At 35.3% G+C, this 18,853-nt stretch overlaps 1 protein-coding gene across 12 annotated transcripts in view; it reads right to left on the minus strand.

Moving 5' to 3' along the window:
- Positions 1-330: 330 nt before the first annotated feature.
- AFF1 (ALF transcription elongation factor 1) overlaps positions 331-18,853 on the minus strand; it is a 168,134-nt gene continuing 149,611 nt past the window's right edge. For all 12 annotated transcript variants that reach the window (XM_072622540.1, XM_072622538.1, XM_072622537.1 and 9 more), the window contains 10 exons: positions 18,554-18,654; positions 16,295-16,526; positions 8,617-8,699; positions 8,458-8,518; positions 5,727-5,863; positions 4,524-4,595; positions 3,846-3,939; positions 3,670-3,713; positions 1,526-1,734; positions 331-573 (listed from right to left, as the gene is read on the minus strand). In XM_072622540.1, coding sequence (XP_072478641.1) covers positions 452-573; positions 1,526-1,734; positions 3,670-3,713; positions 3,846-3,939; positions 4,524-4,595; positions 5,727-5,863; positions 8,458-8,518; positions 8,617-8,699; positions 16,295-16,526; positions 18,554-18,654 — 1,155 coding nt within the window. In that variant the 3' untranslated portion in view covers positions 331-451. The remainder of the gene's footprint in view (positions 574-1,525; positions 1,735-3,669; positions 3,714-3,845; positions 3,940-4,523; positions 4,596-5,726; positions 5,864-8,457; positions 8,519-8,616; positions 8,700-16,294; positions 16,527-18,553; positions 18,655-18,853) is intronic.

The raw sequence follows: 18,853 nt of genomic DNA on the forward strand, positions 1-18,853 counted from the left end.
AAAAACAAAATCATGGAAAGAATTCTTTGTGTTACTAGTAGGAATGGGTTGTGGAAGATTTTGAGATGAGATGCATCTGCTTTCAAAGCTGGAGTTGCTTCTTCTCAGCCTCATTTTCAAATTGTAATTTTTATCTTGGTTGTTATAAAGCCAGAGAAATGTTTAGAGACCACTGACACACCACCAACTTAAGGTTAGACATTGCACTTTTGTCTTTTGGGAAAGAAAATCGCCAACTCTGCAGCATCTTTGTTTCTTCTCTCTCATACACTCACATGGCCCTGCCCAAAGGATGTGGGCACAGTTTCAGGATTTGGAAATGGAGCCAGTTTCCCTGCTATCATACTGTAGAGTTCATTCCATCTCAAGTTGGGGTTCCCAAGGAAGCTGAGAGCCACCCTTCCTGATGTTTCCAAAGTGTGACAAGGCATTGAGCGGCTCTGACTGTTGGTTAGAGTATTTTTGCCACCTGCCGCAGCTGCTGTAAGGCCTGTCTGGTGTAGAGAACCAGCTCAACCAGACTGCTGTTCAAGGCCAAGGCGCAGACACTTGCACTGAGCTCTGTAAAGAATTCTGGAAAGAGGAGAGGAAAACAAGGAAAAGGAGAGATGAATTTAAGGGCCCAGAAATAAGACGTGAAAGATAGAGAAAATCTAAAACTATCACTACTGAGCTACTCAGCAATGTACAAAAACATTAACATAGGGTAGGCTTTGAACAGAACACAAGAAGATGACATGACCCCAGCTACCCAGGCTTTCCACAGCCCACAAACTGGAATCAATTGGAGGCCGTGCAAAGGAAACCTTTGTTCCATGTTCCAAATCATGGTCCTCACCATAGTGATGGTTTCTACTCATCTAAAAAAAATAAATATAACAGTATACAAACACAAATTCATATACATAATTTACTAAGAATGAAATGAACCTCAAATAAATGAAAGGTTACAAAAATTATCAAGAAGACATCGGTAAAGTCCATGACTAAGTCATTTTCCCTCCTTCTATCCCTAACTAACCCCAATACACTCTGCCTATCATCCTTCCCCCTGCCTCACTCATTACAAGTTCAGTATTTGGATTCTGAAGGAATGACAAAAGTCAATCATTTTTCCATTAGGCTCCAACTTTGCTGTATCAGTCTGATAAAGGGAGTGGGAGGTATATAGGAAAAGGCTCTCAGTTAGGTGTATGGTAAAGGGGCATGCTGTTCTAGTGTTCTCATTGTGCTGTGTTAAGGTCAGGCCAGAGAAATGAAGATGCCCTTTAAGCAACTCAACCATAACAATGGAAGAGCAAAAGAAATTCTAAGGGGGTAAACATCTATATTGTCCCTATTTTAACATGCCCCTCCTCCCCTTTTTGTGAAGGAAACCATTAACCCATGTGTATATACACACACATGCTTACATACACATTACACACACACACCCCACACATACACATTACACACATAGACACTCTCTCTCTCTCTCTCTCTCTCTCTCTCTCTCTCCGCTCTCTCACTCCCCCAGCTCCCTCACCTGTAGTCTTCCTTGATAGTGCATCAGCCTGTTCCCAAAGATCATATGCATTAAGGATATGGGAAGTGATGGTGACATAGGAAGACGTCATATTTTGGATCACAACGGGAGTGCTGACAGTTGAGCTGATGCCACTTGACCCTGGCTGGAGAACTCCAGAGCTTGCAGGAGAAGGCATGGGGGACAGAGGTGATGGTGTGCTTATATTTCTGGCAGAAAAGAAAGGGAAGCTTGTTACATACCTGGGTGATCAGTATATAAAGCCTCAGCAAAGCACATCTGGATTTCCTGGTATTGAGTAAACTGTGGTCAGAATAGTGAGTAGACAAAAATAAAGCAAGTACTATGTTATATCTTAGTATATTAAAAAAAAATAATAAAGCTGTCCTTGTTCTCAGGGGGGAAAATAAAAATAAACAAAAAAACCTCTCACCTCTAAAACAACAAAAGAGACCATTTTCTTCCCTACAAAAAAGTAAGCTTCTGGAGGGAAGTAGATGAAAGAAGCATGGTGTGCAGGGGTACTTTGCATGACAAAAATATCTGATGGGATAAAGTTCCAAATGGACAAGGTCTCAGGGAAGTAACATGGTTCAGTGGGTGGGAAGTCAGCCTCAGTCAGAGAGAAGGGGTTTCAGGTTCCACCTCTGGCACTCTTATGACAGCTTGTACAACAAAAGGCAATTTCTTAACTAATTCAGTGCCACAGACAATTCTCCAGGGCCAAGGTAGAAATTTGCAATTTCAACTTCATAGATGAAAATACGAGATTGAATCCAACAAAAGTCTTTGTCCCTGGCGTTAGACTCAGTAGCACTTTCTCCTAGGGACAAATATAAAGTCTTATAGTTATATTTAAAAAAGAAAATTAGCTTCAGAAATGTTAAGGTAGAACAGGCTAGCTTGGGAGTGGTGAGCTCCTTGATACAGGAATTCTTCCTTGTCAGGTATTTTGTAGAGATTTCTGGAAAGTATTAGGTGGACTAGGTGGCTGATGGCCCTTCCAGTTCTGTTTTTATGAGATCATTATCACCTTGGAATCTGGACATCTTTCTGGACCACAATATTCTCAAGAATACATATTTTTAAGTAATTTCTCTCATGTGTTTGTAAGTAATTAATGTATTTTCCTAGTAATTAGGGATGATGTCCCACAGAAGTAGGATGGGCAAAAATAGAGCTGACCAGTTATTTTATGAGTATGCTTTAAGATTCTACCTTATTTCCTAATTTAAGATAGGTTGTATATAATTTCTTGGTATGACTCTGAAATAAAACATTTGTGATGGTAATTTTAAAGTAGTAAATCTGTCAAATGATCAGGAGCAGAAAATAATTATGTAAAAGTAAAAAAAATAATAGGGAAACTAGTTTTAGTCTCGTAAAATTAAATTCAACATTTCTAGGAACTTAAATATAGGAAAATTCCCTTCTTTTCTTGGTCAGCAGTTTCATTCTTGAGATACACTACGGTGGAATTGGGGAAAATTATTATTAAAAAGGTAAAAGCAGAGCTGGGAGTCAGGGCTAGAATGTTGTCACAACTCAGTCCCTAATGAGCAGCTAGGGACTAAGAGTTAAGTCACTTAACCTTTGAGTTAACATTTCTTCATCACAAATAAAAAATGAAAGGAATTAACTATACACATATATATATGTGTGTGCATGTATGTATATAGGCAGCACTATATGTATGCATGCTTGTATGTGTGTGTATGTATATGTATACACACACCACACACAGGTATAGATTATATATGATGTGTGAACTATATTAATGACAGGTAGATATAGATTATATGCAGATATATAATCTATATTATAATCTAAGATATATCAATATTCATATGTAGATTAATCTACATAATCTATATCTAGCATTCATCTATTTACCTGATCTCTTCCAACTCTAAAATTCTAGGTAATGTATTCTTCTTGATCATTTTATAAGAAAATATGAATTTACTATAAAAAGAAAACAACGACTTAAATTCAAGAGACAGACAAGTATGAACAAAATCTAGTAATTTTAAAATTAAAAAATTAAGTAAGGGCTACATGTTTACACATATATGCATAAAATATGAGAATAAATAGTAAATGTAAAAATCAACTGTAGAGATTTCAATGGAATTTGCAATTACCTTGAGACCCCTGAAGAAGCTGCCTGCACCATTCTGAGTGAACTCTGCAATAAAGAAGGGGACTTAAGTTTATGATTGCCAAGCATTATCACCAAATTCTATTACATTTAGATTTCCATGTATTGGGGAAAATGTCAGAAGGGGGCGGGGGGTAAAGATAATAAGTTGTAATATACCTTAAAGTGTTCATTAAGGGTCCGGGAATACTTTATTGCAGTGTCTTTCTTACAACGAAACATTGCCATGTAAAGAATGGACTGACAACGCATGCTACACATAAAAAGAGAATACAGATGAGCTGACTAATGCAATTTAAAAATAGATGAAGGCTACAGAATGCAAGCTCAAGATACATGATCACTTACAGAACAATAAAAACATTATGTAAGTATAATTCTTTTGGTAAAGAAAATACTATAGAGGAGAAATCTTAGGGAAAAATATATGAGTATATAGTGTGTCTACTAGGGACATCACAAAAAAGAAAATTTATTGAAAGAAATAGCAAATATTTAAATATGTATCTAATTAAATTTATATAAATATGAAAGAAATACTCACTAAACCCATTAGATACTATTAATAGAAAAGTACAGACCATTTGGGAGTCAGTTCGTGAACTTTGTCTTGAAGCATTTTAATGTTTTAAGCATTTAATTTAACCTCTTTAGGGTTAATTCATTAGCCTAATACTTTTCTTTACACTATCTTTTAAGGAAAATTTTTTTAAAGTCCTTAATTAAATTTCTGAAAAATTTTCTTTACCACTTCATACAGAAAAGTCAATGTATAACAGGCCTTCAAAATGATGCAAAAATGATCCTTAGCAACATACGTAAGGAAAAAGTACAAACCATAAAACAGTGAAAATTTTCTCCTGCGTAGATGTGGAAGGATCTGAAAAGGATTTTAATGATAGTATGAATCTGTAAAGAAGCAGAAAAATATACTCAGTGAGTTAGGAGAACCAAATACAAATCTCATCACATTGGATTTTCCTAGAGGCAACGCTGAAGGAAAGGCAACAAAAATGAAAATTAATGGAGTCAAGTATTGACCCAGCATTTGGTACAAAGCCAATACCTACCCCTCAATTTATGGCTCTGGGGAGAGGGAGAAAGAAGGAGAGAGAAAAGAAGAAAAGGAAAGGGAAAAAAATAAGTCATTATATAGTGCCGACATTGTGCTAACAACATTGTGATCACCACGTCAATGCTGCAAGGTGCGTGATGTTATGAGGAAACTAAAGCCATCAGCAAAATGGGACTTAGTGAGTTCAAATCCCTCTTCCTGACTCCAAGTCCAATGCTCTCCAGTCCCTACACCACCGTGATAATTATGGGCCCCTGGAGGAGAGAGATCAAATCAACCAACTACACCCTAGGTGCTGTCATTTCGATACTTACTTGTAAATATATAATTTAATGTTTTTCTTATAAGGCACATATGTATTGTGTTTCAAAAGTGTCTGGATATTACTTTGATGAATAAAAACACTTTGAAGTGTTATGAAATGCAGGGTTTTTTTGTCAGCATGTATAGTATATTTTAAATCTTAATAGTACAGCTACTATAACATGGCAATTCATGAAATTTATATTTAAAAAGGTCTTCATACTCTTAGGTGCTTTATATGTGTTGACTGATTGAAAAACTACTGGTTTGAGCCATTTAAACAACTAAATGAGGAAGCATTTCACTCTATGGCTGCCTGAGGTAATTCAATCTAATGCTAAAGAATTACTGGATTAAAGAATTTCAGAATTCTCAGAAATCAGAAAAGCATACAACAGATAATGAAGAGCACAGCTTAGAACTTGAGAGGATTCAGAGAAGAAAATTAGAGTAGTTCATGGCAAGAGGTGGAATTTCACAGAACTTCTGTCCAATCTCTCCATTACCTATTGCTGAGTGATGGCATTTTCCTTTCCTTGAGCACTTAAATTTAGGTATTGTATAAGACATTCTTGAACTCACTTTCCAACAGAAAGTTCAAGTGTGTTAAAGTAAACATAAGGGAGAGGAGAGGAAGGATATGCCAAAGTTACTATACTTACTTAATGAAATCTACAGTGTCCGAAAACATGGAGTAAACGGATTTTGACGTCGGACTTTCAGACTCTAAGGCAATTCCACATTCAATAAAGGATAGGACTGCATCCAAGTACTTAAATGCTTTTCCAACTTTATCTGACTGTAGGAAAAAAAACAAAATGTAGTCATTGTTAGGCTGAAAAGAAGCATTGACTTTTAATGCTATATCCATCAGATTACCAAGGGGACACTCCATAGAACTTGACAAAATAATAACACAACTTATTTGGAAAAACAATAGATCTAGAAGACCATGGGAAATAATGAAAAAATAGTAGGGATGAAATGGGAAAACCATGTCCAGACATCCACATTCTAAAGGAACAGTCATCCAAACTAGGATACAAAGTAGAAACAGACGTCACTGGTCACCTCCTGAAAGAAATCCTAAAATGAAAGCTCAGGAAAATCATAACTAAAGCTCTGAGCTTCTTGGTCATAGAATAAAATGATGCAGGCAGCCATAGAGAAAAAATTCAAGTACTGAGGAGGCACAATCCTCACACTTAATTTATCAGCCTCCACCATAAAGAACTTAGAACTCAGAATATATCTGAAGGAAAGGGATAGGGGCTTATGGCCAAGAAAATTACTCAGCAAAAATGAGTATGCTGTTACAGGGGCATCATGGAGACCTTTAATAAAGTAGAAGACTTTCTTATGAAAAGAACAGAGCTGTGTAGAAACTTTGACATTCAAATACGGAAGTGAAGAAAGCACAAAAAGGTAAACATGAATGAATAATGATCAATACATTCAAATATGTGGAAGTGATACAAGGTCTCCTCAGAAGCCTAGAGAGACCAATTAAACCAAGTTTCTGTTAAATGTCACTGAAAGAGAAGAAGAAAAGAAGAAGAGGGATATACGGAGATTGAAGTTTACTGGAAATTCTCTCACAGAATCAGAATGCAGAAGTAGATGAGGAGGGTTTGGGAAGATGGCTGACATTTGAACCTCACTTTCATTTGAACTGGTCAAAAGAACACATACACAGAGCTGGGTACAGAAATACATTTCACTCAAAAGAAAAAAGGAGGGAAAGGGTAAAGAGGAATTAGAAAGAGGTAAGATTAAGGGAGAGATTAGTCCTAAGAAATCAAAGATGTATAAAAATATTTATTAATAAAATCATCCTTCACACCTTCTGCCTCAAATCTCCAACTGATTAATGAACATCTCAAATTTGATGTCCAGTTAAACTTAAAGTCAACATGTTCCAAAATGAACTTATTATCTTTTCCTCAAAAGCTACTCTACTTCTTAACCTCCCTATACCTGTCAAGGTACTACTTGATCACCCAGACTCACAACCATCCTTGGGCTCTTCATTCTCTCTTAACCCGCCTCCCACATCTAATCAGTGGTCAAGTCTTAATGTGTATTATCTTTCTAACAACTCTTGTACTTCTAATACTAATTAGATTAACTAATCTAATTAATTATAATTCTAATAGATTCTGAGCTACTTGAAAGCTAGGACCATTCTGGGAGGTGGAAGAGGCTTTTTTTTGGTATCCCCAGTGATTATCACAGTGTTTGGCACCTAATAGGTGCTTCATAAATGTTTGTTATCTTGACTCTTAGAAATTCTAGCATGACAAGAATCACTCCTAGAAGAAAATGCTTCAGGAAATTAACTAGTTTTTACAGTGGCCATGACTGGGGACGCCTAAATCCACTGTGGGTCAGAATGAAAAATTTCCTTGACTATCAAACTGTTTCATGCACATAGTAAACAACAGAAGGTTGTTTAATTGAGTTGAACCTATACTCAGATTTACCCTGTCTTCTTCAGTTTGGAGTTGGTTTGGGGCCAGTCCAGAACATTTGTTTGCACAGTAATTTAGATTTTTACTCAGTTGAGCCTTTCAGACATTTGCATTCAAATAATAAATTATTAAATAACAAATTATTAGGGAAATCCCTGACCTTTTCCAAAAATTTACCACACAGAAACTGTTATTTAGGTGAATGTGTTGCCTCATTGAACTAGAAAACCTTACAAAGAATTTAATCTAAAGGGAATTCCAACCCTTTAGAATTTCCAATGTTCTTCTCAGGCAGGTTTTTGGGTGGATCTTTTGTCTAGATTGCCTGAGGCTGGGGGTGATTTGGAAGTAAATGACATGATCAAAGTCATGGTCCAGTCCCTGTCTTTCCCCACCCCATTAAAATAGATCTACCTGTCATTATGATAATCATTTTCTCTCATTATTTGTTAACCATAGTCAATTGCCACCCTCAGGTACACCCACTCTTCCAAGGGCATATAAGCACTGAATGGGTTCCATGAGGGATCTTTGGCATCTGAACGTGTCACTGCTCCTTTTATTAATGATATGCTAACATGATTAATAAAGTTACTAATTACCCAGAAACTATTTCAAACTTTTTATGTGTCACAGAGTAATGAAACTGTAGAGTTGTAAATATGGGATAAAGAAAAAAATATGCACACTTTTTTTTTAAGAAATCAAGGACATAAAATTTGTCAGTAATTTAGTTCCAAAAATTTGTACTTTCCACAAATGAATATGTAAATCTAGAATAAATGGAGTCTAAAGAAATTTATTTCAATGGAATCTTCAGTAGCACTTGGACTAAAATAACTAATGACACTTGATGCTTCAGAACAAAATAAAACGAACAAAAAACTGACCAGAACAAAAGAGCCAAGAGAAGAACACCCACCATTGACTCCGCCTTGTGCTTCAACTTTTTGGCTTCTTTCAGGTGAAAATCAGCAACTTGTCTAAAAGGGAGCGAAAAAAAATGAGTCCACAGAAGAGCACAGGACTGAGGTAGACTTTGAGACTGACTTTAAAAATCCCAAATTATTCCAATTCTTACTTTTCAAACTTGACTTGATGCTTCATGAGCTTGGAGTTACCATTTGGCAAAGAAGGCACAGGAAAAAGATCTCCTGGAGATGCCTAGAAAAATGATAACACAGATTAGAATGCAATAGTTCAGGTCAAAGAGTTATAAAATCAACCTTAATAAGTGAAAAATAAAAATGGTGAAATGAAGCACAAAATAAAATTGGCTAAATCCAAGCACTGATTTGTCTAATAAAGAAAAAATCCTAGGCTTCTGGTTCTATTTACTCCTGTTAATCCAAAAGATACAATATCCAACATAGCTACTACTAAAATTTTCTTCCAGTCAGTTAGAACTATGATCATTCACACAATCTATTTCTTGTCTATTTTCCTTTTATCAAACACTAAAAGGATTCCAGATTGATGATAAGAATGAGATGTAGAAAATATCTTGAATGTATCTCTAAAACAAAATGGATAAGAAATTACAATTGAAAACCATGAAACCATGAGGTAAAATTAAATGTTTTTGTTTTTTAAAAAAAAATTAAAATCATCTAAGGGAAAAGAGTTCTTTGCAGTATCAGACAGGGACAGAAAGGGAGGAATCTTGGGATAGTAAGACTGAAAGATAAAGATAGCTTAAAACAGCTCGTGTTCTATCTCAAATAGGAGGCAAATACGTTAGAACAAGGAAAGAATGAAGAAAGATGATCTGCATCCAGAGAAAGAACTGATAAATGGTGGTAGGTATAGAATAATTTAACATACATACATATACACACAGATAGATGGATGGATGGATAGATAGATAGATAGACAGACGGACGGACGGACGGATGGATGGATGGATAGATGGATGTATACACATACACAAGTAAGTGTGTGTGTACACAATAAGTGTGTGCATAGCAAGTTGTGTATAGTAGGTTTACAGTTTCATGGCCAATCATCTTTTTTTTTATTGTACAATTATGGAAATGCTTGTTTTATTTCATAAACTAAAATTTTTTTAAATATGAGGAAAATTAAGGACAATTGATACAGAAAAAAAAATACTGCTCCTGGCACTCTGATCCCTGCTGCTCCAGCTCTAATTCCTCGCTGTGTCCAACTCCCAAACCACATGGTGGCTCATTGAAGTCAATAATATTAAGCACTGACGTCCCATGTATCAACTGAACCCCAATCCCTTCTAATGTTCTGGTCCCTCCCCCTCCCTATAGCCTGCTGATTCACCAGCACAGGGTAGTCCTACATCCTGGTTCAGAGCAAACCTAGTGGCAGTATGCTGGGGGTCCTGCTACTAGGATAGACTGAACTTCACCAAAAAAAAGCAGCCCTGCAGCACTAGAGAAGGAAAAGGACATGTCTGCACAAGAATATGGAGCCCAAGAAGAAGTAAATTGAAGAGAGAGTGAGAAGCCAAGAAGTACAAGGTTGACCAGAAAACTATTGAAGGCCATAGAAGGAAGCAGCAAGTTAACAGAATTAATGAGAGAAAAGTGGAAGAGATATCCAAAAGCAGTATCTACCCCTGACTTCCCTCACTTCTATTCCATGTCTCTGCAGTGTTGCAGAGACCTGCTTCCAATCCCTTGATCAGCTAGCTTCCTGGGTCAATCTGAAAAAAGTTAATCTTAGAGAGGAGAGGGGAAACTTAGATTAGCAATGGGAAAGGTAGAGAAGAGGACCAGCATCTATGGTCTCTGAGCCTACTGCAATGCACCATTACCATATTCTAGAAACTTCAAAGAGCAAAAGGCTGGTCCAGATCAAGTGATCTGAGAGAAAAGAAAGTGGACAGCAAGTAATGGGAAAGGGCACATTAGCACTGGACCTTCAGATGGGAAAGGGTTAGTAGTAAAAAGCAGTCTCAGCATGGACATGATGTAAAAATCAGTGGAGTGATTGTCAAAGACAAATCACAGTTGAACAGGGAGACAAAATGAATAAAAAATTCTAATAAAAGAATCATCTTCATGGACAAAAACAAAAAACAAACCCAGATTAAAATTCCCTGAGGAAGATTTGAAGGCAATACAAAAAAATCCTGAAACGTTCTTTGATATCACAATGGAGGTAATACCAAAGGTCTCCAGAATGACTCAGAAAGTAATCAGTGAAAAAATATAACCAGAAACTACAGTGCTTAAGAAAACAGTGCTGTTTTTCACAAGAGATGTTACCTTTAAAAAAAAAGGAAGAAAGAAAAATATTAGAATGCAAAAATTCAAAAGCTAAAAGAAAAATGGAACAGGATCAAAGGATAAGAAAGTTCTTACAACACAAGAACTAGAGATTATGACTTCCAGAAAAAAAAACTTATGAAAAGGAAAACAAGCACTTATACAGAAAAAGCAGGTAGCAAAAGTATAGATTGTGTAAACTCACAGAACAAAAACAAATTCCAATTTTAAATCACCAAATAACATATTAGTCAAATTTCAACACTATAACACTAAAGAAAAGTTTTTGCAGGCAACAAGGAGAATACATTACAAGGTCCATGGAAAACCAACCAGAATAGAGAAAGGTCCATTACAAGGTACGTGGAAAGCCAATTAAGAAATAAAAGGAAAACTTGGAATAATATTCTGAAGGGTAGAAGGTAATGGTTGGTAGGTACCCCTAATACAATGCTAAAGGTTAAACATCGAAGAATTAATTGTACTTTCCATGAAAGGGAAACATTTAAATTACCCCTTCCAAAGAACCCAGAGTTCAGCAGGATATAAATATACAAGCTGACCAAACAGGGGAAAGTAATGAAAGAAGATGAAATGCAATGTTTGTTTTTATATAGGCTAACGCTAGACAAGGACATGACGGTGGGGTAGGAGAATGTTTTTGAAACAATGAATTAATGTTATGTTTTAAAGGAAAAATATTAATTTCTTCATTGTGGGGGTGGAGGGGCAAGGAATAAGAACCTATGATTTCATTAGTATGGGGAATTCTAGGTAAAGAAACTCTTTACCAATGTAGACTAGTACCTGCTTCACAATTCAGTCTTGCAAAAATGTTGTCTGGGACACTTAGAGGCAAAGTTTGAATCCAACACTTCCTGAGAGCAAGCCACTAAATTTTCAATCCACTAAACCATACTGCCTTTCAATTCTCATTAAAAATCAAGTCTATGGGATGACACAGAGAACTTTTCTTGGATAGAAGGAAAGGGTGGCCCAGGTAACAACTGGAAGGACTTTAGAGACAAGGTAGTTGAGAGGCTTTCAAATTTTCCCCATTCCCTTGGAAGATACAGTTTGCAAATGGCAGAGGGGTTGGATACAGAAATCAGAAAGAGCCTGACCTGGACAGTGACTTGAAGCAGCTACCACAGACATAGTAGTAGGCTGAGGTAGCTACATGATGGAGATGATTAAACTTGGAGGAAATCGTGAGTAAAAATCCTGCCTCAGACACTTACTAGCTGAATAACCCTGGGCAAGTTCAGTTTTCTCATCTGTTAAATAGGGATAATAATAACACCTATTTCAAAAGTTGTTGTGAGCCAATATATAAAAGGGGATGAGATAAGGCCCTTACCACTAATATCTTTAGGGGGGTTGTACACTATAGGTAATCATATCCTACTCCCACTAAAGCAGGGATTCTTCACCTTTTTTTGGTGAAGCCTTTAGAATCTTTCTCCAAATAATGTTTTTAAATAATTTTTTCATAAAATTCCCAAAATACATTTGATTACAAATAAAACCCATTATGTCTAACTATATTGGCTTAGTGCTATAATTTTGATAACCACATTCAGTTATCAAATTCTTCTTAAAAAGTTCATGGATAAGAGGTTAAGATCTCAAGTACTACAGGGAAGTAACTGGCCATCTGGGAATGACTAGAAGAGACAAATGATCAAAGATTCAAAGGAAGGATGGCAAAGGATAAGCAAAAAAAAAGGCAAAATATAGCAGCAGGTCTTTTAACCCATAGTCACAAAACACTGGCCCCTGAATTCTGCTGCCTCCATTCAGAATTAATATTCCTGGGAAAAGATTCTGGAGCAGTTCTTAAAGTGGAACCTATTAAGCCAGGGAACATACATCATTGCCAAAAGCACCATAGTTGGACAATGAAAACTTGGCTATATTAAATAAAGAGCCATGTCACAAAGGCTAACATTTATGGTTACTGACAAATAACAGAATAACAGTATGAAAATATTCCCTTTTCAGAGCTAGACAAATCAAACAGGAAAATACAGAGCTGAATAAATTATTTCAAAAATTAGATATGACTAAGTTGATTTTTAAAATGAAATTCAAGAATACTTTTCCCAGCATTGCATGGATCCTTTACAAAAACTGTCCAGTAAAAGTATTGTCTTTTACAGACTATAAGGAAGCAAAAATCATAATACAGGAACCCAGAACATAGAATACAGACCTAAATGACAACTAATTAGTGACATCCTGAAGAAAGAATGGATGAAAAAACAAACCAGAGAAACACTAAATGTCAAAGATATTAAATAATAACAATGAAACTGTTACAAATTTATTCATCCTGGGTGACAAATGAGCAATATGCAATTTCAATTGTTCTTAAGGAAAGAAAAGCAAATAACTTACGGTTTTGTGTGCCTCTCTCACCTTCTGCTATTTCTGGTCATATTTAAACGTTAAAAGTGATGTACAGAATGAAGAAATCATCTAAATATTTTTTTTAAATCTCAAATATTGTTAATTGTCTTGTATCAATTTATAAAATATAGCAAATTTTCTCAATATTTCAGGTATTTTTCAAGGAAAGGAAATTCACTTAATTCTGAGAATTACAGATGAAAACTCAAATTCAAATCAAAGGTTTAGATATTTTTAGTTTGGGCTTTAAAAAAGTAAGGTGGGGGGGAGGTGTAGCAAGGAAACTAAAAGCCATTGAGATTCAAACATTAAACCATGGTAATGTGGGAAGATACTTGAAAACATGTATAAGATACAAATGTTAGAGAAAGAGTGGTTTCCCAAGTTGCAGCCCAGGATCTGAAACTAGAGAACGTAGGTTAACATCCCATCTGCAATAAATCACTTAACTTCCCTGGTTTTCATGGTCCTTATTTATAAAATGAAAGGATTGGGTGTCCTCTGAGGTACTTTTTACTTTTAGTACTGAAAGTACTGAAAGCTCAATTTTTAAAGGATATGGACAGGCACATTTCCAAAGAAATATAAGAAATCATAACTATATAAATGATTGCTTCAAATCACTAATAATGAGGGAAATGCAAATAAAAAGAACGGAGACATCGTTTCATGTTTATCAGATTGACAAAAAAAAGATACACATGGTTTATGTTGGAGGGCTATGAGAAGACAGACACACCAATGTACCACTGGTGGACTTATGTATTTGTCCAATTATTCTGGAAAACAATTTGGAGTTGCATAAGAAAAGTCACTCTAAACTATATGTATCCTTTGATCTGATATTACTAGTATTATGTCCCAAGGAGGTAAAAAATGGAAGTTTCTACAAGTATAGGTAGTATTAGAGAACTGGAAGGAATGTAGGGAATGGTTGAACAACATGAGGTCTATGAATGTATTAGATAATTACTGCATACAAGAAATGATGAATGAGAAATAGATCAGAGAAACCTGGCAAGACTTTTATACAATTACATGAGGCAAAATAGGCAAAACCAGGAGAACAAGACCCTTTATAATAATGTAAAGGAAAACAATGCTGAAAGACTTTGGAACACAGATCAATGTAAACTGTAATTATGACCATAACAGATCAAAGAGGGAGCATTTCTTTATTTTTCTGGCAATGAAAGGGTAGACAGAACTGTACATTTTCAGACATGTGTTGACTTGTTTTGCTAGCAGTACTTACTGCTTACAAAAGAGATGTCTATGGGGATGAGGAAAGTCACTGTAAAGTGACAATGATGTTTTTCAAAAAGAAAAGGGCATCAATAAAACACTGAAAATGAAAAATATTTATAGACTCAAGATCTGCTTTCTTACTTTCCAGAAGTTATTTTAATCAAGTTGAAGAGTTGAGACTTATAAGGATAGTTTTGAAAGTAACATGTTGAATTCATTGTAGACTTTAAAAGAAAAGCAAGCAGTACATCAGGAAAATTTGTAGGCGGCAGATAAGTGGCAAAGTGGAGAGGGTATTGGCCCTGGAGTCAAGAGGACCTGAATTCTAATCTGGTCTCAGATACTTACTAGCTGTGTGACCCAGGGCAAGTCACTTAACCCAAGTTGCCCTTCTCCTCCCACCCCAAACCAAAAAAAAGAGATTTCCATAATCATGAACATTCTAGGCAACATTTGTTAAATTCAAAATTTTTAAGATAAAAAAAAAAGAGTCGGAGCTTAAAAGGAGTTGACTTGGGGGTGGAGAGGGAATCTCTGTGATAGATAATAAAAGTCATTCCCCAATAAATATGTGGTCAAAGGATATGAACAAAGAGTTCTCAAACAAAGAATGGCAAACTATAAGCAATCATATAAAACAATGTTCCAAGTCATGAATAAGAGAACATCGCCCGAGGATTCATTTTATACCCAGTAAAATGACAAGAATAAGAAACAAAAAAAAATTTAGTCCAATTTAGAAGGGTTGGGGAAAGGTGGGCATTGTGATGTATGGTTGGCAAAGCTGGGAAATGGAAAGCAATTTGGAATGAAACGAAGAAAGTGACTCAAATATTTCAGCATTTTTGACCAAGAGAGTACAGCGCTATGAAATACACAAGGAGGTTTAGGATGACAAAATAAAGGCCCCATATACAATAGCACTTTTTATGGTAACAAAGAACTGAAAACAAAGTAAATGGTTATTGATTAGCGAATGTTAAAAAAAATTGTGCTCTATGACTGAACGTAATGGAGTATTTCTATGGTGCGAGAAAAAATGTAAAAGAAGTATGGAACTGATTCAAAGGGAAATAAGCATAATTAGGAAAACAATATATACAATGACTAGAAAATGTAATGGACAGAATAGTAACAAAGCAGTTAAAACTAAATGTTTCAAAATAATATGTATTGAAGCAGCTGATCGCCAAAGAAAAGCTAAGAGAAAACATCTCATAATGGCTTGCCAAAGTGAAAGACAATGGATGTGAATATTGCATATAGAAGATCTTTTCGATATGCTGGTTAGTTTTGTTGAACTTAAATTTCATTATTGTAAGAGATGGCTTTCTGGGAGATAGAGGTGGGATATGATGGATGATACAAAGAGAAAATGGCATCCATTTTTAAAGAGAATAGTAATAAATAAATAAATAGCCTTGAATAGTAAGTAGTATGTCCTTAAAAACCTATTTTCCAAATGAAAGATTCACAATGCATTTCAGTCAACTGAATAACTTATGTGCGATTTTAACTATTATCTGTGAAATACCTCTTACCGTACAGGAATGTAAACCTAACAGTATTCAAATAAAAAAAAAAAATTTAGCCAGATAATATGTAAATGTGACAGACAATGTGAGTGTCAAACAGGTTTTTACCCTTTTATATTCTCTTATTTGGGGAATTCAAATAGATATGTATGTAACAATATGTGTATATAATGTCTATGTAAAATAATAAGTGACAACATTCACATACAGAGGGCTTTTTAAAAACAAAAAAACTTTTATAAGAAAATCTAGTGTAATTTTCAAAGAAAATCTCATACTGTATCTAGTATTACTTTAGTAATACATTATTATCTGTACTCACTTTATTACTTGTAGAATTTCCAGAAGGTTTTCCTTCCACTTTCTTATGCTTAGAAGAAGAATCTTTATGGCTATCTTTAGTGGTGCTAGTACTTTTGGAGTGCCCCTGAACACTGGGAGAGCCTTCATTCCTTGGTCTTTTCTGTACACTCTTGGCTGATTTGTGGGAAGGAGACACAGCTGGTGGTGGCGGAAGCTCCTTCTTCAGGAAGTCTGAGGAGGGCTTCAACGATCTGGAGAAGAACACCACACTTAACCAAATCTGGCCATAACATCAACAACCAGCTACTTATACTGAAATTAAGAAAAAGTTACTAGTATCACAATTTTGTTCAGTTAAATACGGTGGAGAACGACGAAAATAAAAACCAGTAAGAAGTCTTATCTCTATCATGCTTATCATATGCAAATAAGGACAAATATGATTTTACTAGCAGTAAAAGGAAATCTCAGGGAATTTCTGTTGCTCCTGAAAACCTAATCCTAAAACAATTTAGAATTATGCTTTTAAAAAATGACTTGTTAACTCTGAGACTCCACATGTAGGTATATACCTTAAAGAGGTCAAAGACAGATTTAAAAGGTGCTATGTACCCCAAAATATTCATAGCATGACTTTTTGTTGTGGAACCAAGGAGATACCCACGAAGTGGGAAAAAACTACACAAACTGTAGTGAAGGAATACAATGGAATATTAGCATAGCATCTGAAATGACAAATATAAAGAATTCAGAGAAGCATGAGATGTATCAGCTGATGCAGAGCCAAAACAACAATATATAATTTCTATAACAAAAACGAAAAGGACAGCAACAGCACAAAGGAGATGAAAAGGAGGGGGCAATGAGGGAAGGAGAGAGAGAGAGAAGAGAGAGCTATTGCCTGACTAAAGCAAATAAGTGAATTAAAAATACCATTTCATCACTGGAAAAGGCTAGCTTGCCACTTGACAACAACTGTAGCTTATGGAGAAGGCACAGTCTGTTACATAGTGAATATACCCACAGATTTCATTTCCTTTATTGTCAAGTTCTTCCCTTAAAATAACTCAAAAAGTCGGAAGTGTGATTCAAATGCATGGAGCTTTTATGTGTGAAGAAAGTTCTTACCACTTTGAGAGTTGCTGATAATTAATGGAAAAGTGTCATGGTGGAGGTGAAATATATTGGTGATAACCTTTGCATAAGTTAACAGCTATGTTAACATTAAAAAAAAAATCAACGTTTTCTTATATATGAAAGCCAATCTTAGATTTAAGTTTTGCACATTTATATGTGGATATCTTCTAACCTATTCCTCAAACACAACAAACTCCCAAACAGGTTTCTACCAAATTCTCCTCCTAACTTCTGTGTCTATAACACTGGCACCCAAAACTTTATAGTAAGCTAGACTAGAAACCTTGGTGTCATAGATGGCTACTCCTTCTCCTTATGTATTTATTTAGTTACCACGTCCTAACAAATTCCTCTTTCAGATCTCTCTAATCTCTCTCCTCTTCCACTGCTAGTGCACTGACTCGGGTATTTGTTGCTTCCTGTCTTAACCATTGCAATAACGTCTCAACAGATATACCTGCTTGTAATCTGCTCCCCCTCAAAACTAGGCATAAAAACAAAGGACAGAAGATTCAGTCAATATTTTTTAAAATGTCTATGTACTAGAAAAAAAGGAAAACATTAGTAACACCTGGAATTTACAAGGTTAGAAAGATGATAAATCCAAGATATGTATAAATTTTCTTTTCTTTAAAAGATTTATTTTGCTTCTGATATTTCCAAATTTATAGCAATATGAACTGGTAATTCTAATGCAAATATCCTCAGAAAGAAAATAATATCAAGCCAGACCCATATGTATCCAAAATGAATCACATTCAGTGTATTTTAATGGGTGTTAACTGTGCAATTTCAAACAAATTTTTACACGTTGTTCTAGATTTAGTTTCATTAAAACTATGAGCTCTAAGAACAACAAATCTTTTCAGGGGATATATTTTATAAGTTTGATAAGGTGTTTTATTGTTTATGTATTCAAAGTATCAGCAAGAAATAATATTATTTAGAAAAATAAAAGATGAGTTTATGCATTATATGTCAACATGAAATACTGTAACACAGAAATTTGAAAGATGAGCTCTATAATAGGATGGGGCTAGGATGACCAGTTGTAGGTTTCACAGAACTGAAAACATGGCAGACATTCTAGATAATATATATGATCACTTTCACTCCCCAATGCGCTCACCTTTATACTCACCTTGTTTTACTAGAGTCTTTGTGGGCAGAAGATGATGACCAGCATTTGGTTTCTTTCTCCAGTTTGGCTTTCTTGCTATCAAGGTCTCTTTCTGCTTCTCCCTGCAAGTGAAATAAAAGAAATTTTCACATCATAGACTTAAAACATACAGGTAAAACAATGTAAGAAAAATGCCCAGTACAGGTGAAGTAATGAGAACCTTGGGTCTGACAATTCAGATTTTCTTTTTCAAGTATCAGTACATATATAGAAAAAAATAAAACCCCTCAGCATCCCGTAATATAATTCTTTCTCAAGCTT

This window comes from Notamacropus eugenii, chromosome 7, assembly GCF_028372415.1.
Source record: "Notamacropus eugenii isolate mMacEug1 chromosome 7, mMacEug1.pri_v2, whole genome shotgun sequence".
NCBI lineage: Eukaryota > Metazoa > Chordata > Mammalia > Diprotodontia > Macropodidae > Notamacropus > Notamacropus eugenii.